Here is a 28000-nt window from a genome sequence, read left to right as displayed (position 1 = left end):
CAGCCACATTGCAGTGTATTTAAATAGGAAAGTCATTATGATGGTGATGTGAGCAGCGCACCTTTCCACGTCAGGAACGAGGAAGACGCAGCTTCCCATTCGTGTGTCACAGTGAACTCCGTGTGTGTTTGTGTATGTGTGTGTTTGTGTGTGAGAGTGTGAGAGAGTGTTAGAGCCGCTCCTGTCCGCTCCATGTCCGCCCTGTGAGACCTGCTCCGTCCGGGTACAAGTTTGCTGATTCACCGGACACCCGGTGGGATGAATGAGGAATGAGTTTTATCACCAACTGGAGACGAAGCGTGAAGAGAAGCGACGGCAAGAAGTGAGTAGAAGAAGAGAGTCGCGGCTCTGTCCGTACTTGTCTGCCTGCACAGTCTCAGGTTGTGATGGTGCTGTCATCACTCTGAGGCTGCCGACTGGAGCACAGCGTGTTCAGATCCTGTGCAAGATGACGCGGAGCCGGTTTTTAAAACACGGAGATCTCTTATCGGCGTCACAGGGGCGAGCTGCCCCTGCTCTGACTCCATTCAGACTGGGGAAAAACAAACAAACAAACAAACAAACTTTCGTTTTACAGCCGATCCTACATCTATAAATACACACAGCCTGAAAAACACTGTATGGTGTCAGGACTCATCCAGCTGCTCTCTCGCAGTCTTTGTAGCCTGTTTGACAGCATTCGCTATGATGTGGTCAAGCAGGCTCTCCGTGCTGCATTACACCGTAAGACTTTTTTTAAAAAGTAAGATTTTATTTTATTTAAAAAAAAAAAAATCTCATTCCTTTTGTTACCTTGTTTTATTTTGGTTTATCTCTTCGCTGCATTTGTACTATACATTAAATTAAATTATCCTTTGAAATGGTTAAAATATAATCAAATCATAGATATGGGCAAGAAAACACACACACACACACAAGACCTTGAGGTCAGGACACCAACAAACAGTCACAAAATGGACTTGATTTGTAAAAAGATGATTCCCAGAGAGGAGAATAGTGGATAATCACATGTGACTACACCAAAACAAATCAAATGGACTTTTCTAGCCTTATTCTCAAAACTTTCCTCTCTGTACACCTCTTCAAATCTCTTCAGACGCACATAGAGATCGGACCACACTCTAAAGAAGTTGGGAACCACTGATCTATCACCTCAGAATTAAACATATATATGATTTATGGAAATTTGTTAAAGCCTGAGTTAGGGCCGTCGCTACATCAGATTTTAACAAAATGATTGTCGGGGCAGGAAAAAAAAATAAAGCCTAATCAAATTCACCTTGCACTTATTCAGTGCTTATTCAATTTCAAAATGCAAGTGTAGGGAGGCGGAGAGAGAATGTGTAACCTTAACTGCACAAAACCTTACATAAAGAACAAGCACGCCTCGTGAATTCTTCTGTTTTATGGTGGGTGGTGATCGGCGTTATGGTGCAGAACTGCCACCTACTATGACAAAGCAAAAATGGAGCAAACCTAAACGATTTATTCTCACGACACTGCCAGTCAGAATGTTTCAGCAGTCCTCATACTTGTTGAAGACACTTAATCCAGCATATTCTAAAGTTTTTGTCATGCGCTGGTCATGTAATAACAATGAATAATGCAACACATGATAGGAGGAATAAACATTTGTTGATACATTGTGCATTCTTGTCGCACATATAACCATTTTACTTGAAAGTCTCTGCACTAAACGCCTCAGTCCTCCACAGATGTTCAGATCAGACCTTCCAGTGTCCGTGCACACATCCTCCTCTCACCATCATGAGATCCGTTCTTATCTTCTCTCTAAGTTGACCTCTGGCCTCTTCACAGGGATGCTGTACTGTCACAAGATGTACATGACAGCCCGGACTCCCCAAGCCGGTAGGTTCACATTGTGTACAGAGTCATTTATTCTCACAGTCAGGAACAATTAGCAGAGTCACAAAGGAAAGAAAAAACCCTGCGCCGCTCAGACTGGCAAATGTAATAGCAGTGCAATGATAGTTGCTCTCGCATTTCCTTCCCAGGTTGTCAGTCATAAACAGTCCGGAATTGGATCCTATCATCACAGACTTCAGGTGAGTGTCTGTAAACTGAGTCCATGAAAAACTCATTCAGAAAGAAGCGCATTCTGCCATCATCACTAAAACTTTCCCGAGATCTGCCCCGACATTTCCCTAAAACTCTTGCATTAATTTCAAGAGACTTCCTTGTAGACCTAAGTAGCCTGGGAGTGTCCGCGTGTATCGCTGTCTGCGCTTCTGTGGCTGTCACGATCAAGTTCCCCAAACAAAAGCTTGCCTTTCAGCTGGTTTCAGTCCCTTGAGATTTCTTTTCTTTTCACTGAACAGCCTCAATTTTGTTCCTCTGTTTCAGGTTACAGCTACCTGGAGACAAAGATGGTCTGGAATCAACAACTCCGTCGAACGGGTAAGACCGCGCAGTGAACTCGTCACAAAGAGAAACTCTGAGGAACCCACTGGTGTCCCTTCATTTGCAAGAATTATTCTTGTTTTTTGCTGTCCTATATGACAGGATGAGTCGCTGTGAATAGATTACCTAAAGGGCTTGATTACTTAAAGGGCATGACGTATTAGCGACATATGGAGATAAATGTCATCAGAAAGTTCACTGGCATTAACGCAGCTCCTCCCTGCTGTTCAACATATCAATAATTCAGATGGAGTGAACCCGAACGTCATTTCTCTTCTCTTTCTGTCAAGTTATGACCTGATGAGTGTGAACATGAACCAGCTGCTCGTGGAAGAGTTTAATCCTGCCATCCCTGTCTTGGCATGTGAAGGATTTAATGGAAGCCTGAGTGGGAGGAGGAGGAGGAGGAAGAGGAGGATAGCTGAGGGAGGGAACTGAAGGAAAAGAGCATGAGGGATCAGCAAAGTTAATTATACATTGAACAAAAGTTAAAGGTGCTAAAACTTGCACATTTTCATTAAGCACTTTTCACACTGCATGAAAAACCCAAACACGTTTTGTCTTCAGTGGGAAAAGGTACAACATGTTCACATGGCGGCCATTTTGCCTGTTGCCTGGAGGCAGCTGATGGGTGTTTGATACAGTACGATTAGAAAAGGTGTCAATTAATTCATAAAACATCAACACACACCTTGTAGACATTTGTCTAAACCTGGAAGTGAAATACACAGGATGTAATCAAATGGTAACGTTAGCGAGGAATGCTAACATCAGCTAACATGCTATCACTATTGTTTTACCCTGAAATATGCACAGATGTGATGTCAGGTGTTCACTATCCATCATCTTTTCAGTCACTAATCAATTAATAAGCTGTAAAATGATGACAATTTTGTCAGATTACCTAAGTTTGTACGACTTGCAACCTTTAAAACAGCAGCATTACGTTAGCCCAACAATCAAGTTTTTACCCACCCTGTGCCTGACACTGGAGTAAAATGGGCGCCGAATGAATATGGTCCTTCAATCATTTCCGGGTCCAAAAAGTCAGCCGTAGTTAGTCACAGGTGTTTGTCGGCTCCAGTTCTAATTGCTGTGATGGAGACATGACGCAAAGTTGTTCACGTTAATGTCTGCCCCTTTTCCAGTGTCATACTTTGACATGTGTTGAATGTCATGATTGTTGTCACATGAATACCACTGTTCAGTTGGCGCTGAGTTTGAAAGAGAGACTGAAGTAAAATATATGGTTTTAAAAAAGTAACCGCTATAACATTGTCGCTGATGTTCGTGTCGTCAACACACCTCCAAATACTCATTTTAAGCAGGTTTACTCTTATTTGCTGTTTTGCTTAGAGTTAAATGAGAGGAGTGATTCTACTGTTTATATCTGTGTGCTGAATATGAAGCTAAAGTTAGCTTAGCTCAGCTTAGCTTAGCTTTAAGACTGGAAACAAGGGGAATCAGCGAGCCTGAGAGTGGTGTCTTCACAGCCAAATCTCAGGAGGAGAAAATAAAAAAAGCACATCAAGAAAACCTCTGGTCCATTTTTGTCTTGTGCAAATGTATAGTCGCTTTCAACTGAGGGTTGTTCAAGTAAAAATCTACCACCACTGTCTATATGAAATTTTGGTTGATTTACTGAGGCTAAAAGACTACAGAGTTTGAAATGACAGCAACCCTTGTTTTTCCTGTTGCCACAAATCCAATTGTCCACCATGAGGACGGCTGCGAAGCAAATCTAATTATCTCCACCTTAAACCCATGACTCTCTGTGCTCCTCACAGCACACGTGAGAGATGGATCTTTTTTTATAGTCTATGAATATAAATGGATTTCCCCTCATGTTTTTGTGCAGACTAAAGGGCTTTGCGCTTGTGTTTGTGTTGTTCTGGGGGAAGACAAATATGTCAAATATGATGAGCACTTAGTCACAGTCACATGAGTGAGATTTTTATGCTTTCCTCTTGATGTTAGCAGTGTTACTAATAGACTGTGTGTGATCGTGGCCATGCACATATGTGTGCTATAGAGTAATGCTGCTGTACGTTTAATATGATCCTCTGTCTCGATGGAGTGAAACATTTTCTATAAAGGATTTTTAGTTTTTGTTTTGCAAGTAACATGTGTTTTATAAATTTTTTGGATGTTTAAGTGTCTGCCAAGATAACCCAAACACACCAGTTACTATCTTTGCAGCAGAGCTGAAAAAACTGTATTAATTAGTCTCCTGACAAAAAACTTAGACAGAAATACAATGTTATGAATTGCTTAACCATTTAAGTCATCTTTTAGGCAAAGGAACAAAACATTTCCTTGTTTCAGCTTCTCAAATTAGATGATTTTCTGCTTTTCTTTGCCGTATCTAATAGTAAACCTTAATATTCTTTGGTTTTGAATGAGACAAAGAGTAATCTTGAAACATCACCTTGGGCTTTCTTTTAATATTTTTCTGACATTTTACAGACCAAGCAATTGGTTTAGTCATGATTAATTGTGAAAATAGACATTAGTTGGGGCACTAATGCAGTTACAAACATGTCGATGTCTATGTGTTGTGTTGCAGCTGAAGTCGGCATGGTAACCAACTAGTCCTGGCCCGTCCTCTCCAAGCAAACCAAGCGAACTAAAGGCAACTACAGTTAGCAGCAGTTAGCGGTTACACAGATGATATGCTACTTGTTTGGAGCATGAACCCGACAGGTGCTGAATTTGTACATATTGCACCTTTAATATGGACACATGTTATGGCATTAAAAGTATTAACGATCTTGGCACTTTTCTGACAGAAGGTAATGGACCTTTTCTACAGCACATTTTCTGACATTTTGATTATTCAAAGTAGGAATGTGTCAGTAATGTCTTCAACAATGGCTCCATTCCATTTCCTTTGTCAGAGAACTGGCACGCAGAGTGGCAAAACACTGAAACTAGTTAAGCTAAATGGAGTGTAACCCCATACCAATGTTATTAATCGACACCTGTACTTTACACTTTGTTTCTGTGTTAAAAAGGAGCCTTTTTGTGAAATATAGAACATCTTTATTGTGGAGTCGGTCCCTCCTAAAGCTGACTCTCCTCTGCCTTTTAAGTGCAAACACACACAGACTTATATGCACTTGATGGTAGAGTGGCAGCTGCAGGTTATAGTGATCAGACACCATTACTACTGTCACTGTGCCTGTTTTCATTCACGATTTTCACATCGATTCTGTGCTGTACTGCGATCTATGTCTTCTATTTCTGGACACTGATCGCTGCAGTGGCAGAGACTGAACACTGCAGCAGACTGGCCCGCCTGAGATTGTCACCACGCACGAGCACTTTCTCCCTCCTTTTCTTTCTTTTTTCACTCTTTCGAGCCTCATGTTGCCTCTTTCACGCACAGCAGCAGAAAGTTTTGTCGAGCAGGAATGAAGGAGTTGTAACTTGATATCTCAGCTGTCACTCTGTCCTTTCTCTTTGTAAACATTTTTTTTTGTATCTGATCATTTATTCAAATCTTCCGTGACCATGAGTCTTGGGCATTTAAAGCCCGCCCCTGATTTTGCATTAACCAATCGGAGCAGAGACTGCAGTGTGTAGCATGAGGTTGATGGTCGGAAGAGGCGGGACAGGCGTTTTTGCATGTCAGTGTGTGTGTGTTTGTGTGTTTCGAGGCTGCACAGTGAGACTGTGTTTTCTCCCCTCATGTGTAATAGTCATCCCAATCTTATTAAGGTCTGCTGTTGCTGCTGTGTCCTTCCTCCTTCACCTCCTCCTTCTCTTTTCCTCCCTCCCTCCCTCATTCACTCTTCCCTCTCTCTCTCTCTCTTTCTCTTTCACCCGCCTGCCCCTCTGCTGCTGCTTCTGCTCTTGTTGCTGCTGCTGCCGCTGCTGAGACACACACCATTACACTGCACTGCTGGAAAAGGCCCGAGGCTCACATTCACTTCTGCAATATTTTATTTTTTTTCTTGAGCTCTGTCCTCTTTCTCTTTCTCCTCATTTCTTTCACACACTGAGCCAGATGAAAATGTCAGCAGAGGAAGAGACTCTGTCAAACGGGTAAGGTACTCGCTGAACTCGCTGCTTGTTCGTGTGGTGTTTGTCATTCAGCCGGCCTCTGTAAGATGCTCTGCAGAGTGTTGGTGTGTGTTTTCTCGCCATGAGACTCTGGCATGTGGACAAACTCGCTGGGTTTATTATGAGGAGCAGCTCGGTTCTTTTGTGTCAACGCAGTGAGGCCTCCAAAGATTTCATACCATCTTGAACGAATGTGGCGAGGGCTCTGTCGATAAAGTAATGCTTTGTCACTCGTGGAGGGGTGTGCATGTCTGTGTGTGTGTGTGTGTGTGTGTGTGTGTGTGTGTGTGTGTGTGTGTGTGTGTGTGTGTGTGTGTGTGTGTGTGTGTGTCACAGATAATGATCATTGTGCTAGTTGCTCTCTGGTGAAATGAACCTAGAATTTCAGCTGACTTGAAGTCAAATTTGATTATGGTGACAATGTGTGGTATGCACATCCCGATCCTAACAGCCTCCCCTCATTGTCCCGGTCACCGTGCCTTTTTCTTTCTTTCATACAATTGTCAACTATTCCCTCATTATAAGGGACAGTGTCCTGTACTGTGTGATAATCTCTGCTCACTGACTGAGCGCTGCTTCCTTTGCCCCACGCTCTTAGGACCAGTTGAGTTAGTTTCCAGCTATGAGGGAATGATGAAGACACTGATTGTTTGACACAAATGTAACTCCTATCAGTTAGCTGATTAGATTTGTTTTGGCCCCTGCATAGTACTAAACAATCTGAACAGTTGGAAGTTGTTTGATTTGTCAGATAAGTAAACAAGCTCTCCAGAGCAGTGTAGACCCTTGACAATTATTCTATCTTTGAATCTAATAGGTGATTAAACTCAGACAAGTTGTACACTTTTTAAGAGGAATTAGCATGTGTTTTCGATAGTTAAAGGTTTAAGGATACGCCCACCCAAAAAATGTAAATTCAGTCATTATCTGCTCACCCTCAGGCTGCTGGAGAGTCAGATGAGGTTTCGTGGTCCACAAAATACTTTTGGAGCTTCACAGCAAAACAGCGTTGCAGCCTTCTCCGAAACAGCTGAAGGTGATAGGGACTGAAATGTAAAAACAAGCCTGGAAAACAGCATAAAATTTCTCCATACGGCTCATCCCGCGTAATCAAGAGACTTATTTAAAACAACATTATTGGCACCCTTTTTCAAGCTGATATCTTCACTGTAGCTGCTAAGCTAAAAGCGTGAGCGTGCACCCCGTCTGAAGTGGGTGCATGAGCAAGGCACACATGTAAATATTGCCTATTCAAATCAGTTCGGTACCTCAAGGCTTCCAGAGACATGGAATACACCGGATGGGCTGCGTGGAGCCGTTGTATTGTCTTTTATTTGTCTAGTTTTCTAGGAGAATGCTGCAATGCTGTTTTACTTAAGCTTCACCTGACTTTCCACAGGTGTGAGGGTGAGAAAACAATGAGGGAATTTTCATCTTTGGGTGAAATTGTCCATTTAGGTGACGGTCCAGGGAATAGCTAGCCTTTAATCAAGGCTTAGTCAGCACAAGAGCAGTGGCACCCAGTTTGGTTTCGGTGCCCAAAACAAAAGCGGTGCTCTAAATGGCTTCTAGTTTTTCTCTTCATACGCTGTCTTAGTGAAAGTGACTGTATGTTGTCACTGCACCTCTTTTCACACAGAGAGAAAAGTGTTCCAACACAGTAGAGACAGATCTGGTTGTCTTTAATCAGTAGTGACTATGAATAGACATGGGACTCTGCAGCATCACCCTTGAAATCAATGACATAAACATAACATGAATATCCTCCTGCCATTATTAATGTCTGTATTATCGATCCTCCTGGGTTTCATTGTTGTATCATTAGTAGGCAATAACACTAGACATCCTCAGCTTTATTATTAGATAAAGGAATCCACACACAAACAAAAGTTCTGCAAATAAAAACGTAACATTTATTAAACTTTAGATCTGGTAGCTGTTGAAAGTTAACTGTTAATGAATACAAAAAATATGTATTAATGTTAATAAAGGAACAAAAAGCTCAGTAAATGTTTAACAATGACTCAACACTGTGGTTGTAAACCTGATAATAAATGTGTTTTTAGTGTTATTACAAACAATTATAAGACACTGATACAGGTTTTCCTCATGTTCTTAAAGGGTAACTCCACCAGTTAACAGGTCTTGGGGACTACTACGTCACCTGTAAAAAAAAAAAAAGTAGTATGAAGCCTTTTGTGGTTTCAGATGAAGCTGCATGTAATCTAATAAAGTACCTCCGGTGATGGTTCATTCAAGTTGCATTGTAGGAAATGTAGGCCCCAGGTTTTAAAAAGGAAGAAGAATATGTGGCATAAAAAGGTGATATCTCTGGTTCTGTTGAACCGATTTTCATTTATTGTTTTGAATGAGTCGAACAGTGTTATAGAAGTGCAATGCTTTTTCAAAACCTACGGCCTACATTACCTACCCACAATGCAACACGTGCAACTTTCTCTAGAGCCACAGCACGTAGGCAGTAGTACTCCCCATGACCTATATACACTCTTTAATGTGTAAAATTTGTGGAGTTACCCTTGAAGCAGTTTATCAACCCAGTTCACTGTTAGGATGCTGTTATTAACACTTACTTAAGCATCTAGTACAGAGTTTGTCTGTTTTCCCTACTAACAAGCATTAGAAAAACTGAAAAAACTTAAACTTCAATGCCGGAATTATTTTGGAAATCTCCATTGTGCGACAGTGACACATCGAACACACTCGCTTCTCTGCGAGACAGCACTCGTCATTGTGTGTCTCCCTCTGTTATCAGGAGGCTCAGCTTGCTGCTGGTCATATGGTGAACACAGCAGTCAGCCGCATGTCATTAGCCAGAGCTGCGCCGGCGTGTGTGCTCCTTTGTGGCGATGTGCGATGAGTTCCTCTGTGTTTCTAATGGACAGGAATGTAAAGTGAATGCTGTCTATTAGTCACTGCTGTTATACATATTTATCATAGCTGCTATTGCTTAGTTTCTGCTCTAGTATTCTTCTACATCTGTCAAATATTTGCTGCTGACATCTGAACTCTGACTGACTGGCAGCTGTTTCATGTGAATGGGGGGAATGATCTCACACCCATGCAAGCAATACAGCCTGGAAGCTCAGAACACTATCATCTGCTTTCAAGATGAAATGGAAGAGTAATCAAGTTCCTCTTTCACAAAAAACACACCAGTAACACAACAAACAACAGAGACACTCATTTCATGGCGCAAATGAACATGAACAGCAAATAACTGCATCTAGAAAGTCGCAAAACGCATCATTCTCATAACAAACAAGTCATAATCTAAATCACAGAAATGAATCATCTTAATGTTGAGTGACATTAGCGTTTCATATTTACTAACAGCCCAATAGACACGGCTCATTATGCTCAGTGTCACTGCGTCTCTCACATGCTGTGAGCTGTTCGTGAAGAAGTGAAACACACATTAAACAGATCCATTATCGGCACAGAGGGTGAAATGAATGAGAGGGTGGGAGCCTTGTGAGTGCGGTGCGATTCATGACTTGTGCCCAGTTTGGCCGCACTGTGCACTCGTCACACGAGGATCATGTGCACCGTGTAATGAGAACATGATCGGCCATCAAAAAGAGTCGTTCGTCACTTTCGCAAACACAGCTCACAACAGCGAGTTGTGTACACAAGCGGAAACATGAATGATCGTATTCAAACTGGTCGCTGAGCTTGTGTTTCTATAAAAGTTGACGGTCGTACGAGTTCTGTGATTGAGGCTAATGTGCAGTGTAGTGCAAACAGCAATCATATTAACAGCAAAGCTCTCTCTCTCTCTCTCTCTCTCTCTCTCTCTCTCTCTCTCTCTCTCTCTCTCTCTCTCTCTCTCTCTCTTTCGAGCCAGTTCGCTTGTCAGTGCTCACTCTGTCTGTGTGTCTGCTTTTCTTGTGAGGTAGTAGACCGGAAGAATACAATGGGTTGAATAAAGGAGGAATATGTAACTGAGACAATCTCAAGATCCCAATCTCTATAGTAGGTCAGTGTTTGGAAGCTGCCTTTGTTGCTGTGATGAGAACAGGGTCACTGCAGTAGTGAGAGAGACGGAGGTAACGGTGGAGCGGTGTCGTAGATCTAATTTGGGTCTTTTAAATATGAATCAGCTCAGAGGCTTCTTTTAAAGTAACATAATGTAACTGTGTTGACTTGAAATAGCTTTTGCCTAATCAGCCTGATTGTACACTGACTCGTAAAAGGGAGAAGGGTCCCTCTTTCATTCTCCCTTGATGCCCTGAGTGCCTGTTCTTGCTCTGGATCACACTCCACCATCTATAGGTCTCGAGCTAACTTTAAGAAGAAGCCGGCCGGCTCAGTGTGCTCATCGTGACGTGAGAGTTCATTGTGTGGTCATTGGGTCACCCATGATTACAAAGAGACAGCAGGATTGAGATGGATAACTTTCTTATGCGGCACAAATGCAAACAATCACAACAATCACCCGCATGACAACAACAACACTTCCTTGTTCTGACTCACATGTGACTGAGAGACAATCAGTGAGGCAGATTCAGCAGATACACTAATATGTAAATGGTTTGCTGTGTGAGCACTATGAATATATTTTTAGCAAATGAACTGAAATATATCAGTTCACGTCTGAACCTCACATCAGTATGGACATCGTGGCAGAGGTGAACGGACAGAATAGAACAGAAATGCATAAATTACACCTTCTAATTGAGCAAACGCATGCAGGGCTACAAACTGTTTATACTGCCCCGACATTATCTGTCTCATGGCTCGTGGGAAAACCACAATCCAACGGCAGCATAAAAATCCCAGCCAATGTATTCATGACTGACCTTATCGTTTCATGCTTGTCTCATGGAGTTTTGTAGCTTTTCCAGTTGACAAAGGTCATCTTACCTCAGGCCTGTATGCAAATACACAACTTCCTCTCCTGCTAAAAATGTTTGCTCAGTAAACTTGGCTCAGCCAGCGTGCAATATATCACACTGTGTTACATATTAGTGGCAATTTGGCTTATATCATGCCACCAACAACATTTAAGTGAATTACACAAACACTCCGCATTCAAAGCTCAGCAAACAATGTATGTGGGGAGAAATGTTAGCAGTAATTCAGCAAATCTTAAACTGATCTGCTCAAATGCCACTGCTTGGGTTCTTGTATTTCCAGCTCTCTTTTTCTATTCTCATGCAGATTCTGTTTCTTTTCGTTCTGCAGGTGCTCGAGGTCAGACCTGTCGCTGGCTCTGGAGGACTGCATGGCTGCCCTGGATCTGTTCCTCAAGAACCACTTTGAGGAGGCGCAGGCCCGGCTCAGATGCAGGTAGGAGAGCAACTTGAGCTACATGCTAATACACAAAAATATTGGTCTCAGCTCCAGTCGAGCTCTGACCCACCCGACTTTGTGCTCTCATGGACAGATGTAATGGCAACAAACAGCTGATGTTATGCATCCAAGCCACTGTGTTTTTTTCTTAGGTCTTTTTGCACTACCAGAAGATTTCCAACAGGAAGCTTTTTCCCAGAAGACACTTTGACACCACAGTAGAGAAGCACAGGTGTAAATAATAAAATGAACAATCGCTGGATTCTATTTAGCTGCTTCAGTTTCAGGGTCCTGTTGTTGTGCGTGTTTGCTGGCTGTCACACCGACATGATTCCAGAGAATACACAAACAGAACACAGCCGCCCATCTGCAGTAACAAACTTGAGTTTTTTCCTCCTATAACAACACAGACTCTTAAGCCACTGCTGGAAAATTTGAACAGGTTACCTCCAAAGTCCTGCAGGAAAAAAAACCCAGTGGAAATGCAAAACAGGTCTAGGTCTAGGTTTAGGAACATTAAATGCAGGTTACTTGAGGGCTCAGAGTGTCCTATACTGAGCACTTTTGTGGAAACGAGGCCTCATCGTTCACTTAACTGATATAGATATGTTAGAATTTTTGTCGAAAACGTTGTAAAATCTACTAAAACTATCAATAGAATGTGAATGAATAGCACTATTGACATTATAATATCTCTGTACTGTGATGCAGAGGTACCTACTAAAGTTAGCATACACTACCCACTACCCTAGTCCCTGAGCTCCATGTGAACTGCTATCTGCAAGGCTAACTGAGCTAACTAGCCACAAGCAGATACTGTTGATATGGTAATATAGCTGCCTTCTCTTATTTTTCTTGACAGGCGGCCAATTCCTACACCATTGCACCATTCTCATTTCCTGATGAGCCCGCCTCCATCAGAGATCCATTTCTTTGCTCTATAAAAATGCCTGTTCTGGTGCTGCGATGGTGGTTTGATGGTTTCGACACGGCTTTGTGTCACAATCGCACACACAAACTGGCCTCACGCCCCGCCTCTCGTTTGGTATCCCAACTCTGTCATCAAGTTACTCCATTCATCCCTGCTCATCCTCTCCTCTGTTATCACAGGCTTTATCACACCGCTGTTATTATCTGCCATCCTTTCTTTCCTCTCTGGGGCTGTGTGCCACTCCTCAGCCCCAGTTTCTTCTATTCAGTGCTGACACTGAGACAGGGAAACGGCTTTCTTTCAGCCTGTGGCTTTCCTTTAGTAATGTTGTACTAGCCATTGTCAGTTTTTAACACCATTAGTCTCAAAAGAAAACTTCTTAGACCACACCAAATTATGAAGACAGCATTAAATTAATACGTGTAATACACCAAGTGGCTGCCCTGTAGTTGTAATCTTAATATGCTTTGGCGTTTAAATCTGGATTTTCTGCCACCCGAGGCTTCGCTATCTCAGCTCGGCAGGCGTCATCTTCTCTGTTTCAGTATTCCTCACACAGCTCTGTGTGTGCTGTCTCTGCCTCTTCCAGTCACCAGAGCGCCCCTGAACAAACAGGAGTTTCAAATATCAAAATCAGAATCCTGAAATATGTGCGCGACTGTAGCTGCCCTGAGCCAAGACGGGTGGATTTGACACATCCGCTAGAGCAGTATGAGCGCAGACTGAAACTTAGGTAATAAGACGGGTCTATCCTTTAATAATGGTGATCTGGACAGGTGCTGGTGTGGTCGCATTTCCTTCCCTCGCGCCTCAGCGTAGATAACAGAATAGCTCAGCTGACTGTAAGGGTGCAGTCAGATTAAAGTGTTGTTTCAGATTTTAATGCAGCACATGAATCCAGTTGAAACAGGGCTTTATTTTGTTTGTTTTGTACAGCACCTAATCACACCCACAAATTTTTCCCATTTGCAGCCCTGAAAAGGATTCTCTTGAGGAAGCCGATAGCTTGAGGCATTACTTATGTATTATTGTGTAAGGCGTGATGACGTCTGCTGCACTGTGAGAGTGAGATGCTGAAAGACTTTGGGAACAAGCGGCCCTGGGGACGTGAAAAACCAGAAGTTTTCCTAGTTGTCCTCAGTGTCGGTCTCCACTTTTATTCCATGTGTGTTTCAAGTTCTTTGCTTCTCTCGATCTGTGTCTCCTCTCCCCGTCCTGCAGCTGCGTTCTGACGCAGTCAGGTGGGACACGGGTATACAGGTGTATCTCTGCAGTGCACACGCACACACGCACGCACACACACACACACACACACACACACAGTGAAACTAAAATACCATATGTCCTCTATTTTTACCCTCATATTCCTGTTTATGGTAAATGTGCAGTTTAAAGTCTCAAATCCACCTGGCTGTCACAGTCATGAAGGTGACTGTGGATGTAAACTGGGACATCCACCATGTGTATTTCTCATTACCCAGTGCAGGACTGGGAATGAAACATTGTTATGTAGATGCCTACAATGCAAGGCGTCAATTAGATTCTTCAGAATATTGAGAGATGTTGAAACCTTTTGATCGTCTTAGTCTTAAAGATATTAAAATATTTAATATTCCTGCATCACGGTGTTCAAAAACAACTAGACCTTTATTAGTATTAGTAGACTATTATAAGTTTTACTGTGATGAGTTGTGCACTTGAAATATCCCACATTTTTCCTTGTTCAAACCCTGCGAAATCCCTGATTTATTCAGGATAACAATGTGTTTAACTTTTTTTTTTTTTTTTACTTCTGTGAGAGTCATTGAGTGAGCAAGGAAGTTGGCAAACCTGACAAAAATGTAACAGGAATATATTTGTAAAGCATTATCTAAACATTTCAGCCTCAAGTCATTTAGATAGGCAACTGCTTTGGCAACTGCTTTGTGTCATCCATTTAAGGCACAGTTGGATGTTAAATACATGCCGGAGTGTTTTTGTGCAGGAGACTGGTGTGTGTGTTGTATATGTGGAGACGACGGCACCTTTTGGACTTGATGACATGGATGGATTGACAGAAGCTGGTGTCTAATGAACAATTGAACAAACAAAACAGCTGAGCAGAATCAAAATGTATTAAAGATCCTCTGCGGTGACTCAACATTTTTGAGTGCTGTATTGTGGATTAAAATGTTTTGTTTTTTTTGTTTTTTTTTATCAGCTGTTCCCTTTTACTGTGGTTATTTTCAGCCTTGCAGGAAGTCCTCTTGCTTTTATACGTCTGAGGTTGTGAAGTCTGAACTGTATCAGTATCCCCACCAGTGAGTCTGGTGCTGCTATCACTTTAAATTGAAACTCTCTCATAGAGTCTGATAGTTGAGGCCTGTTTAGCATAGTCATGGAGCGACTGCAGGCCCAACCACTACGCTGTAGAAACATGCCTGCAAAGGGTTTTCTCTTTCTTAATCAGCCTTCAAATCCCAGAGGTATCCAACAGCAGGCTCAGTTGTATTGTGTGCCAGCTCTCTGTTAAAACATGCCAGCACACCAAACACACAACATCTGACTGTCCTGCCCCATTCCTCGGGGCTGTAGCAGGGAGTGGGCGCAGGAGGCTGTGAGGTGGAAGTTGTGACGTTCTTGATGTGTTTTGCTCATGTCAAAGTTTCATTACATTATTTTAACTGGCTTTTACCTAATTGTGACATGTTGCAGCTCAATTCTTTAAGTCGCCACGCTGATAAGAGTCATGCATTTTGACACAAATAAACTGTTTTGCATGCAGGGACGCTCTAGCCACTTCCTGATTGTTACCAACACATGCTGAACTGAATACAAGGCCTGCGTGTACACGTGCATCATTGTGAAAAGTACAGCACAAGTTTTCCCTCCCATCGTGGAACATTGTGGTGAAAGTATGTGGGAGACCCCCAGCTCTGTCAGGAGGGTGTAGACGCCGGTATCCCTGATTGGAAAATATCCGAGTGCTCCTGTGAAATACTCGGCATTCTCAGGCCCTTCCAGCAGTGCTGCGAGTAATTCAATTTACCTCACAGCTCCGTCTTTAAAGGCTTTGTAGGCTTGAGTTTGGGCTGTCGTCTTACATAAGCCTGACGCAATGGAAATGTAAGGCAGGTAATTCTCTCTGCCTCTCTTCGCCTTCTTTGACTCTCTGCCGTTTGCTTCCTGGTTGTAACTACTGGAAGTTAAGTCACTTCACCGATTAGAGTGATGATAATCTTTTAGATTCCTTTGAGGGTTTAAGGTCAGAAAACTCAATTTTATGTCCCTGGCAAGCTGAAAGTCACATCAATGATACCCCTGTCCCCCCTGTCTGCCTCTCCTTCTCTGTAATGTATCTATTCATCCTTTTCCTTATAGAATATATCAAGGTAAACAGCATTAGTCTTTGTGCTTTACCTCCATGGGTTGGCAAATGCAAATTGAGCCTCCAGTATCCATAAAAGAGCTCCGACTGGTCACATGAGTCAGTCACAGCAGGTGAAATGTCAGTAATGCATGCAGGCTGACAGCATTCCTCTTTACACACCTCTATCTTTTCTCTTAACATACAATACACAGGCAAAGATTATTTAAAGCCTTTTAAATGATCTCTCTTTACTGGAACAACAAGTCAATCTACTGGAAGAATGTGTTTGTGTGACGTGAGACTTTAACTCCTCCCTCATCACTTCAAAACCTGCAGACTCAAACACAGGGTGTGATGTGACACACCAACAACCACAGATATAAATAGAGGCTGTTTTTCTAGGTATTATTTGAGTTTGAGTCTTCCAAGTATTCAGTCGCTTCCTTCTGTTGTCAGCAGAAATTGATTATCTGACTTCATCTCCACAAGTCTTGTTCTGACTTTGAGTGCATCTCTTACGTGTTGTGACTGATCAAGCGACTTCTGATTGAATCTTCACTTTTCAAGCAAATATTAACTAGATGCTTATTAGCCGGTATATTACAGTGTGGTGTTTATAGTGTAGTAAAGCACAGTAGTGGAACATTCATTATAAAGCACAAGACCCTCAGACCTTGAACTATTTTTGGGGTGCCTGACTGTATTTATTTATTTTTTCTTACCATATTCTAGCATCAAGTGCCAAACATGGTTTGATCCAGGAGAAAGTTAAGCTTCAGTTTTACGCATTTATAGTCCCAGTTTCACATTTGCCTTGTCTGAGAACAGATGAATTTTTCAGGATTTTATAACGTGCCAGCGAAAATTATATGTATTATGTGAACTCAGCCAGAACCTCACAAATATATATATATATATATATATATATATATATATATATATATATATATATATATATATATATATATATAAAAGCCATTTATTAAGCCATTTATTACAGTGTTACCCTTGACATATTTCAAGTGAAAGTGAGGTACAATCCTATATTTCATTTACTGACCATGTTGATGTGCAAGTGTAATTGTAAGTTTATTAAATCTTATCAGATGACATTAAGACAAAAGTGACACTTTCTCAGGAAAATATTTTTTCTATTTAACATGAACAACAAAAACAGTTTGTCTTGGATCCAACCATTTCCTGTTGGCCCAGCGGAAAGAAGCTACACAGGTTTCCTTGATGAATCAATGCTACTGAGTGAGATGACGTTCACTATAGAGCCCCTGAAGGCCCAAACATGACAGGGCGTACCGCTTATTGACATTTTAGAACAATAGCTATTTGTTAGCTGCCACCAGCTGTCTAGGTCTATATGACCATATTCTACAACTACTCAGCCATTAACTTAATGTTTTAACTTCCTGACCTCTGAATGAGTTTCTATTAACAGTAAGTAAGGAAGTTATTGTTTATAATTTATAATAATAATCTTAATATGATTTTCTCATTATGGCCACTAGTACCACAAGAAAAGTTATTCTCCATTATTTTCACCTCATGAATTTGAATATTTCCCCATTCTGCAGTGAAATCTTGCTCAAAACTAATTTACAAGTAGAACCTGTGTGTGTTAATAAGTGTCTAACTACTAATGAGTTAGCTAGGAGCAACACCTCACTTTAGAATGGGGAGCACATCTGAATTTAGAGTTATTAAGAAACTATTAACACTGGTAGTTTGATATTTTAATGGTTGCAATGTGTCAGATTTTTTGTTGGAAACATTAAAAAAAAAAAACCCAGAATGTTAAGAAAGTAATGTTGATGATATGAAATCTACATGCTGTGCTGCAGAGATAGCTCCTGAAGTTAGCATGCTAAGCTAGCCCTGGCCCATGTAAACACTCACAGTCCTCTGGTCCTCAAACTCCACTTCCACAACACTAGCATTGCTGACTGAGCTAACTAGCTAATGGCAGCTACAGTTAGCGGATATTCTGGTATAACGCTGCCCCCCTGTTTGAGTATGAATTCAACAGGTGGCCAATTCTTACCTTGTTAATCAAGTGTTGTGTGAGGGAGACTATTTTTGTGGTGCTACTGCCTCACAAATACTGAGCAAAGCATTTTATGATCATAATTCATATACAGCTACCTTGGTTGCGGTTATTGAGATAAAACTCTTAGCTGCAGAATATGGTCGTGCAGAATAAGGAATAAGGCATTAATAGAGACTAGGAGTTGTTCTCGCCTCATCATCATCTCTGTCAGCACAGCAACAGAAAGAGCCTGCGATCTATCAGAACCAATGTGTCGTTTGATATCTGTAGCTCCCTCCCCTCCGAGGCTAGAGCAGTGAACCTGAAAACAACAGATGTGTGTTGTCTTTTCTTACAGAACCAAAGACAGCATGTATCACGCTCTGACCTACGCCACCATCCTGGAGATGCAGGCCATGATGACCTTTGATCCCCATCACATCCTGGCTGCAGGGAACACCATGAAGGAGGCCCAGGCCATCTGTCAGCGGTGAGACGACACAGCACCAGGGTGACGAAGCGCCCCAGTGACCAGCTGATTTTTTTGTAGTTTCCCTCTTGTCAGCTGCAGAAGTGAATATTTGTTGTTGTTGTTGTTTTCACATATCATTTTATTGAACGGACGTATGCAGCCAGCCGCTACAGCCAAAGAGAATACCTTCAAATTCTGGCTGCTGCTTAAATTCCACCTTTAATCTTAGGAAAGTATTATAATTCAGTCAGCAAATGATAAAAGAGGCCTACTCATCATGCCTCTATTAAAGATGACGACACAAGGTGTGCAGAGGAATCAGAAGTGGATGAATCTCTTAAAAAGCCAGTCAGTCTTCATTTAGACACATCAAGACATCATTTTTTTTGGACACTGCTTCCCATTAGCAACATCATACCAAAACCGCAGGACATCACAAGATCGTCCAGACACACTGGCTGGAAGGAATGTCTCAGCTGTCTGTCAAAATGAGTCCTGGAGCCACTGTGAGAATCTGCCAAGACCAGACTAAAAGCAGATCTAATTAGCCTATCCAGATATATGCAAACACTCTTCAGATCTGAGGTCAGAGCTGCTGTTTTCTTTTCTCAGTGTCTGTCTGTGAGGTGGGCCGTAAAAATGCGCGGTCAGCACCTTGTGGTAACTTCAGCTCAGCATCCTGTCTTCACTGGAAAGAGGCTGAGTCACTGATTTGCGTGGAAATGAGATAAGCAGAGAAATGTGGGACGGTGCAGCGCAGATGAAAAACAATCCGGCGGATTTTCAGACCAGTGTTGACTGATGATGGTTCTTTTTTTTTCTGCTCTCCCGATCAGGCACCGCAAGAGGTCAAGCTTCTCCAAAAACACCACAGAAGGTCAGTGAAGGTCACTGCGTTGACAGGTTGAGTCACCATGTCAGCGTTGTCACCAGTGTGAGCCCGAGTGTCCCCTCTGCTGAGACGTTCAAAGCTCATGTCACCCCAAGACCCACTTTATTTTTGCTGATGCTGATCATTATTTTCTTTTGCCTTTAATTGTAAGGCACTTGGATCAGCTCACATTGTTTATATGTGCTTTAGAAATACATTGGATACTTGAATTGAGTGAGTAAAGGTTGTTAAAAGTAGCACAAGTTTGAATTGTTGCTTCTCTTGTGTGTTTTTTGTGTGTTTTGCTTTCAGAGGAGCTCCATGCCGAGGTCTGCTATGCTGAGTGCCTCCTGCAGAGGGCAGCGCTCACCTTCCTCCAGGTCAGGGCCTGATACCCAGACACCAGTGAATCTGCCACTGTGTGTCCTTAAAACTCATCCTCATCATTTCTTTTCCTTCTCTTACCTCTTGCTCGCCCTCTGTTCAGGACGAAAACATGATTAGTTTCATCAAAGGGGGAATCAAAGTGAGGAACAGCTACCAGACGTACAAGTGAGCACCCAGAATATCCTTGTTCCCATCTAAAAAAAATGTTGTGTGTTGTTTCAGGTTTTCTCAAACGCGACCCCTCTTTCTTTTAACTTTACCTCACAGAGAGCTTCACACAGTCCTCCAGTCCCCTGGATACACTCATGGAGACAACCACGGCCATTTTGAAGGTGGTGTTAAACTGGGAATAGGAGCCTTTAATCTAGTAAGTAGAAGGCTGGATGTCATCAAACATGGGTCAAAAAATAGCTGTTCATGAGTTTTGGGGAATAGGACTTATTATAAGGCCCGAACCAAAGTATAAAGACTGATGTCTGCTTTACATTACGTGCAATGCTTAAAGGGGCAGTTCTCTGCGAAATAAAAAATACATATTTTCTACTCCTACTCATGGATGAGAAGCTCAGGCTCATGACAGCTTGGGACATAAACATTAATTGCTGCCTCTTTAGCTGAGCTGTAACATTAGCTACCTTAGTTAGCTTATCAGCAAGCCTCTCATCCATAAGATGAAACATGCCTCCTTCGTCACCTCCTCACTGTGATACAGAAAGAAAATAGTTCCCACGTGAAACCGCTCACAAGAAGGAAAAAGACAATGCTGCTGAGTTCAGATTAATTTCTTTGTGTGCCACACCTCACACCAAGACAATTTAGATGGACAAAGAGAACTACTGGTAAAAGCAAAGATATGTATTATGGATTTTGGGGTGAAGTGTCCCTTTAAAATGGCACATGAGAGAGGCTATACATGCAGACAAGCACTGTGTTTTGAGCTTGGTGCTCATCATGCAGCAATTATTGATCAGATTATAGCCAATAATTTGTTCGTTGCGTGTTTTCTTTTTATTCATGCGCATCTAAAACATTGGAGTCCAGTCTTATTTACTTTCAAAATGATTGTTGCAAAAGAACACAAATATTGCAAACTAATTTTTGTACCTCAAAGTTCAAAGTTAACAGTAATATAAGAATATATATATATATATATATATATATATATATATATATATATATATATATATATATATATATATATATATATATATATATATATATTAAGGAAGTGCTCAAGGCTCCTAGACATTTGCACATGTTCCTGCTATTGCTCACCCGTTTTATTTAGTGGCAGTGCAAACTTTATACTTGTACGGTATGATTAGGAGTCAAGATAATTTCCTCGGAAACCCCTGGTATTGTGTTCAAAATGAAAGGTTGCTGTGATTCTGCTGCTAGCGTTTCATTCCACTGCTTGTCTACTTCCTGCAGATGATTTCCATGTTGCCCACGCGGACACTCAAGCTGCTGGAGTTTGTCGGATTCTCTGGCAATAAGGTGAGAGCCAGTCATGGCTGACAGGACTGAGGGTGTGACGTTAGAGATGTTATGGATGTCCTGTGTTATATGTGAAGTACTGTGTCCCTGCTGTGAACAATGAGAAATACATGTGGATAACTTATGAATCGTATCTATGATCACAGTTTCACTGGTTTGTTGATTAGCAGTGAATTGTGCCTGTGATTATTGGTGAAACTCCCGTGACTACTTCTGAGACACGTTTTAACGAAAGCAGGAGACGAAACTCATACAGCTCCACGACTTGATGGACGGATGAATCAAAAATTACTTTGATCATGACAACTAATGACTGTGCTTCTTCATATTTACTGTGCTTACAGAGTTATTTAACATTTTTGATTCTTCATTCAAAAAAATGATGCGTTCTAAAGCCATCACCTGTTATAAACCTAAGGGTGTTGTGATTGGCTGCACTGAGAGGTTGGAAGCAGGAGACTGCATATGAATAACATCAGCAGCATCGACTGAACAGTTTTCTGTCCACAGTTTTAAGTCATGCACACCTTATTTTTGTAAAAACAAAATTGCCAGTTTTCCTGCATTTTACATAAATTTATGATTCATTTAAGTGTGCTGCATGAATGTATTTAACCACTATACAAAAATAATATGAAAAGTGTTTTTAAATCATCATCATCATCAGTGTACAACATCTTATCTAGACATCTGGAGCCCAGGGAGTAATGTGAACATGGTCTCAACTCAGTGAACATGCATATCCTGTATATCTTGCACTATGTACTTGCATATTTTGCACACAATTCTATCTGTGACCTATCTCTGTTCAGACTGGATGCTGTAAACGTGTGTGTGTGTGTGTGTGTGTGTGTGTGTGTGTGTGTGTGTGTGTGTGTGTGTGTGTGTGTGTGCGTGTGTTCATGCAGGAGTTTGGCCTTCAGCAGCTTCAGGAGGGCTCTGCAGAAAGCACATTCAGGTCTTTCCTATGTAACATGCTGCTGCTCTGTTATCACACCTTCATGAGTTTCATACTAGGTAAGCAAAAAAAAAAAAAACCCCAAAACAACAACAACAACAAAAAAAAAACACCCACACATGCAGCTGTAACCAACCTCAAAGAGAGACGAAGTGAGCTGGTTTTGTTCCCGTTTTTGTTTTCGCAGGCACCGGAGAGGGAGACGTCGAAGATGCGGAGAAACTGCTGCAGCCATATCTCAAAAAATATCCTAAGGTTTGCCAGAATTCAGCACAAATTTTTTTTTTTTCTTTTTTTAAATCGTCCGCATGATTCGAAGTGTTCTTAAACATTCTCGGTGTCGTGTTTCTTCCCAGGGATCCATCTTCTTGTTCTTCGCTGGTCGAATAGAGGAGATCAAAGGCAACTTGGATGCTGTGAGTCGCTTCTTTCAGTTGTTAATATATGACTGGGTGACTACTAGCATATTTTCATCTGTGTTGGTTGGGACAATTATTCACAAATGTTTACTAAATGGTACATATACACGTACCTTAATATAAAGCATTTCCAAGTTGTGTCGATGCCTGAATATATTTAAGATGGGATCGATTGTTGTTCTTCTGCTAAACAAACAACCAGTGTAATGGATGTGAAAAAGTAATCTGTGTTGTCAAGATCCATACACATGATAAACAACAATATGTTTGAATTCTTGAAGTGGTTAGAATAATGTAATGACCATACTGAAAAGAAACACCTCCCACATGCTGTTACTGTATTGCTTACATTGTTTCTAAAATATGGCAGTACACTGTAAATTACAGATAAAAAAAAAAAAGAAATGTAACTTTTAAAAAGTCAGGATTATGTCATAAGTGAGACCTGAATCTCTTACTCTTGGACATGTCAATGACAGGTCAAATCTCATCTTCCAATTGTAATGCCCATAGATCAAGTTCATCCTCACTTATTAAGTATGAAAAAAAGTTTTATATTGAGCCTTCCCCTACACATAAGGCTCAATTCTGAGCAAACTCTACCTTCATCTTTACAATTTCTACGAATCGTTGACCCATTTAAACATCCTTTCATTGCCCTGTTCGCTGTGCACTGTGTTAACATTCACACCGAATATGTTTAAGAAGGTGAGATCCTCTGTGGTTTGTGTGTTTTGCAGGCTATCACCCGTTTTGAGGAGTGCTGCGAGGCCCAGCAGCAGTGGAAGCAGTTCCACCACATGTGTTACTGGGAGCTGATGTGGTGCTTCACATACAAGAGGCACTGGAAGATGGCCTACTTCTATGCTGACCTGCTCAGCAAAGAGAACTCCTGGTCCAAGGTGGGCCACTGTAGTGCAGGATTTATTAATATTAATAATTATTCATGCAAATTAATGAAGGAAAATGATAAGGGAGACAAAAAGACAGGCAGAAGAAGTACTTCACCCCCTAATTTTAAACAAGCAGAAATTCATTTGAGAGCAAAGATGATGAAAGACCAAAGCAACTTCTGTTGTGTGGTATAAAAAAGAAAATGACATTTAACGCTATTTAGGGAGACAGAAAGCCTAGCCAGCAGCTTGTCTCGAAACCAAGCTGAAGACTAAAAATGGATGTGAGGTCTGCAGCCCTGCTCCGACTCTCTCCACTCCACACAGTTGTAGTTTTTTTTTTTTTTCTTTTTTCTCTCCTCATCTCATTTAAAAAGGAAAGATGGGATTTCAGCAGTAACCACTTTTTCCTTCCCTCAGGCTACCTATGCGTATATGAAAGGAGCCTACCTCAGCATGCTGACTGCAGATGATTGCCTAACCTTCGGGGAAACTGCGTTCACTCTGTTCAGGTATGAAGTGTGCGCTCAGGCTCCGTTGAATCTACTCGCAGCACCCACAGTGAAACAGAGATGATTCACTGTGACACTTACATATGATGTCATAATCTCTTCTGAGAACAGACTGTCTTTGGGAGGGACTGTGAATGAATATGAAGAACACTATTACTATCAGAGAGCTAATATTGCTAACATTGGCTCTGCATTGCTCAGATCCACTGCATGCATTATATATTTTTTCTGTCTATGCCTTATCATATTTCAGGCAGGTCCCAGGGCTGAAGCAGAAGATAGCAGGAAAATCCTTACCAACGGAGAAGTTTGCCATCAGGAAAGCCCGTCGCTACCTTTCGGAGAGCCCCATTCCTCTTCCTGCTCCTCCACTGGTCAGTACTATTATCAATGTTGAATTACTTTACTTGCAGTGTGACAAGATTTTTACTGCAGTGTGTTGCATTGCTACTTTGAATTGTGGGACCAAAAATACTTAGAAAACTAGTATTTTGGTTCACAGTGGCTTTGGCCTTGAACAACCTCTCCCCATTAAGTGCAAAGATATTTGCATGCACTGGGTCGACCAGTCAGTCAGGACATCCCAAATCCTCCTGGTTCAGGCTGGTAAGAACAGCTCCTGTATTCTGTCCTGCTATAGATAAAAGCAGCAGGGTGATGAGTTTAATAGGTAATTCACTGCTGCTCACTGAAGCATACGATTTCCTCTTTTTCAAGGAGATCTTAGAGTTAAGGGGTAAGGTTAGCACAAAACTATCCTGAAAAAAAAGTGCTCTGGGGACCTAATTGTCCTCTTAGAACAGCTTGTTTATTCACTTAAAGAAGAAAAGATAAATATTTCTGACTTTGTATTGTTATTAGCTAAATATTACAGTAAATATTAAAATTCTGACTTAAACTTCCCCTTTATGGCATTATTACTAACCTACTCACACTGGCAGGGCTTGGTTGGTCTGTCTTGATTGGATGATCCTGTCAGGCTTATGAGCAACACTATTTGTGCTTTTAGAACTAGTGTTACAAGCATAACCTTTTTTTTAAAGGTGTCCTGTGGAGGTTTTTGTAAACACACAAAAGCTGTGTGTACCCTCAAGGTTATACAAACATGCTGAATAGATTTCCTGCATCATAGAACACTTGAAAAATAAGTGTATAACATTTTTCATAAGCTATTGTTTGTTGCTGTTTCTTCTTCACTCGCTTTGTTGGTTCCATGCTCAATTTGTATGCCTTTTACTGTCACTGATTGTTGATCAGTGGAATAGCATGAAATCGACTGTGCGTGACACTCGCAGGGAAGTTTGTCATAGGGATGATTTTATGATCACCCGCAAAAAATAAATGTTGTCGTCTTGCTTTTTTACAATCTGTGTTATTTTTTCGGCGTCTAGGAGATGATGTACATCTGGAACGGCTACACAGTCATTGGCAAACACAAAGACCTGACTGAGGACATGCTGAAAACACTGGATGAGGCTCAGGCTAAACTCGATAGCAGCCCAAGTATGCACCATTATTTACAAGTGCCAAGAAGATTGTTTCAATTGATTTTTAATTCTCATTTTTAATTTTGTATAAAGATGTGCGACAAAAATGTTGGATTCTAAATCCATCCTTAAATTATTGTGAGCACCACAGAGAATGATATAGTCAGTAGATTGAGTAAGTGTGCCTGTTTTGTTTGGTCCTAACTGTCCTGTTGTGTGTTTGTCAGGGACTGAGTTCTCCATAGATGATCAGTGTCTGCTGAGCCTCTTGAAGGGACTCTGTCTCAAACACCTGGGGCATCGAGAGGAGGCCGAACACTACTTTACCCTCGTCCTCTGCAAGTAAGCCTCGCTCACTAATGTGCAAAGACATGTACTACCCAGAAAACCAGATATGCTCTAGTTTCTTGCAGTGCACTTCTGTTTTGAAACATAAACAGCACAACAGTTGAAAGAAATCTCTGTTCATACTGACTTCACCTCCACACGTACTGTAACTGCTGTGTTTTGACACTATCCACAGTGAGACTCAGATCAAGTATGACCACTACCTGGTTCCTAATGCCCTGCTGGAGCACGGCCTGTTGTGTTTGGAACAAGGCAGACATGATGAAGCTATCAAACTCCTAGAATCAGCAAAGTAAGTCGCTGAACCAGATTATTAAAATCCATATTAAAAGCAAAAAAAAATGTTTGTTTTTATAGAGGAGATTTTTTTTAACCAAAGATTCTGTACTTTCTTGCAGCAGTTTAATTAAAGATTTACTGTGCCTAGATGAAAAAGCATTTAGGTCAAGGTTTACCCTGATGTGATTGTAAATGAAAGTTTTTGCTCTGTTTCAGGCAAAATTACAAAAACTACTCGATGGAATCACGGACACACTTCCGTATTCAGGCTGCTTTGCACAAGGCCAAGGACATAGGGGAGAATGGCACCCATGTTCCCTCCAGCCCATAACAGACAGAGGAGGGCACAGTAGAGCTGAGACAGCCATGTCTCTCTGCAATCCCACAATCCAGCACTCAGCCTCGCCCAGCTCCACCTATTCGGGTGGATGATGTGTTTTGTTTTGTTTTTTTTCATCAGGAAGGTAGAGGAAGATGGATTCCGATTTTTCTCATTTGTGCCTCCCTGCCGGGCAACTGCAGCTCTATGTGGCCCTCACTGTCTTAGACAGGTTTTCTGCTCCCTCTTTAAGAGTCATATTATAACGAACTTTACCTCCTTGTGTGATTTGAAATAGAGACAAATTGAGAAATGTGCCTATATTTATGAAACATTGCTTCTAGCAGGCTTTTTTGTCTAGCACTGTGGCCACCTATAAGGGGCGCACTAGGGTAGAAAACTAAGGTCACATTTATGTAGTACATACTGCAGCTTACCTCCACTTCTACCCCAGGATGAAAATGTGCCCAATTCAGGGTAGCAGGGCTGGATCTGATGGAGCCAGAGTGCCAAACAGCCCCCATTTATCACCCCACCCGGCCAGCAGCACCATGTGACCGGTTTACTAAAAAGCTTCCCCCACTTGTTCTAATAAAATGTAAATGAAATGTTATTGATAAAATGACATGAGTAGATTGGGGATGACACATATTTATGTGTTGACATAGTTTGACATCAGGTTCATATATCACACAATTCAACACTTGGTCCATAAGCACTATGAAACAGTTTTGTTCTGTGTCATTTGATATACTGTATTTTGATTGACAGGTTTTTACCATTGTTTAGCTTTTTGTTCAAAACTAATATGACCTAATCGGGATCAATTCTGTATAATTGGATTCAGTTTTACACTACTTAAGATTTGGTTCATTGTGTTTTCGGTGTGAGTGAACGTTTTATTGTTTACTTTTAACTTTGGTTCCTTTCCTTGAAACTTACTGAAAGATTTAAAGACACAGTTTTGTACATGTGTACTTCTTTTTTCTGTCACATTCTGAAGAAATGATCATTCATGTTTATAGTTACATGTAATGGCTGTTGCACAGAGCTACTGTATTTAAATCAGCCAGCCATGCAAACTCTCCAGAGTCAAGAAAATCAGAGTCACTGTGAGAGTTGTTCTTTAGATTATACAATGTAAATGGCACCTTTTTACACATATTGTCCCGTTTTAAGGGGACAGATGAATGTGTCTTTTAGAAAGGCAGACTCCCTTCTTTTCTCCTCCTGGTGTGTGGGACAGGCTCCAACAGTACTTGAGCTTGAACAAACAGGCTATTCACCCCAGGCAGCGAAGGACTGCGTGCTTGTCCGCCTGTTGCATCTTTAGTGAGTGAGGAAGCTCTGACCGGGAACCACCGCAGGCCACTTGCTCCTTGCATATCAGCCATGCTTTACTAAAACCACCTATAGAAGAACTTGGACATAATAACCACGA

At 41.4% G+C, this 28000-nt stretch overlaps 1 protein-coding gene across 4 annotated transcripts; it reads left to right on the top strand.

The window, feature by feature from the left end:
* The first annotated feature begins 33 nt into the window (after window positions 1-33).
* ttc39a (tetratricopeptide repeat domain 39A) lies at window positions 34-28000 on the top strand. 4 transcript variants are annotated; one of them, XM_037114719.1, is made up of 21 exons: window positions 34-322; window positions 1819-1869; window positions 2016-2066; window positions 2365-2418; window positions 11692-11796; window positions 18476-18607; window positions 19426-19466; window positions 19773-19840; window positions 19948-20012; window positions 20115-20214; window positions 21279-21344; window positions 22253-22361; window positions 22490-22557; window positions 22659-22718; window positions 23462-23623; window positions 24035-24126; window positions 24380-24500; window positions 25518-25629; window positions 25841-25955; window positions 26137-26253; window positions 26457-28000. In XM_037114719.1, exons 1-21 carry the CDS (start codon window positions 270-272, stop codon window positions 26569-26571), a joined length of 1857 nt encoding a protein of 618 aa, XP_036970614.1. In that variant the 5' UTR covers window positions 34-269; the 3' UTR covers window positions 26572-28000. The 4 variants fall into 4 exon arrangements, with proteins under 4 accessions (XP_036970614.1, XP_036970615.1, XP_036970616.1 ...); XM_037114720.1 differs by lacking the exons at window positions 1819-1869; window positions 2016-2066; XM_037114721.1 differs by lacking the exons at window positions 34-322; window positions 1819-1869; window positions 2016-2066; window positions 2365-2418 and adding an exon at window positions 6261-6468.

Source organism: Acanthopagrus latus, chromosome 11 (assembly GCF_904848185.1).
Source record: "Acanthopagrus latus isolate v.2019 chromosome 11, fAcaLat1.1, whole genome shotgun sequence".
Taxonomy (NCBI): domain Eukaryota; kingdom Metazoa; phylum Chordata; class Actinopteri; order Spariformes; family Sparidae; genus Acanthopagrus; species Acanthopagrus latus.
The sequence above is the reverse complement of the archived record's forward strand: the minus strand, read 5'-3'. Positions and strand labels throughout refer to the sequence as shown.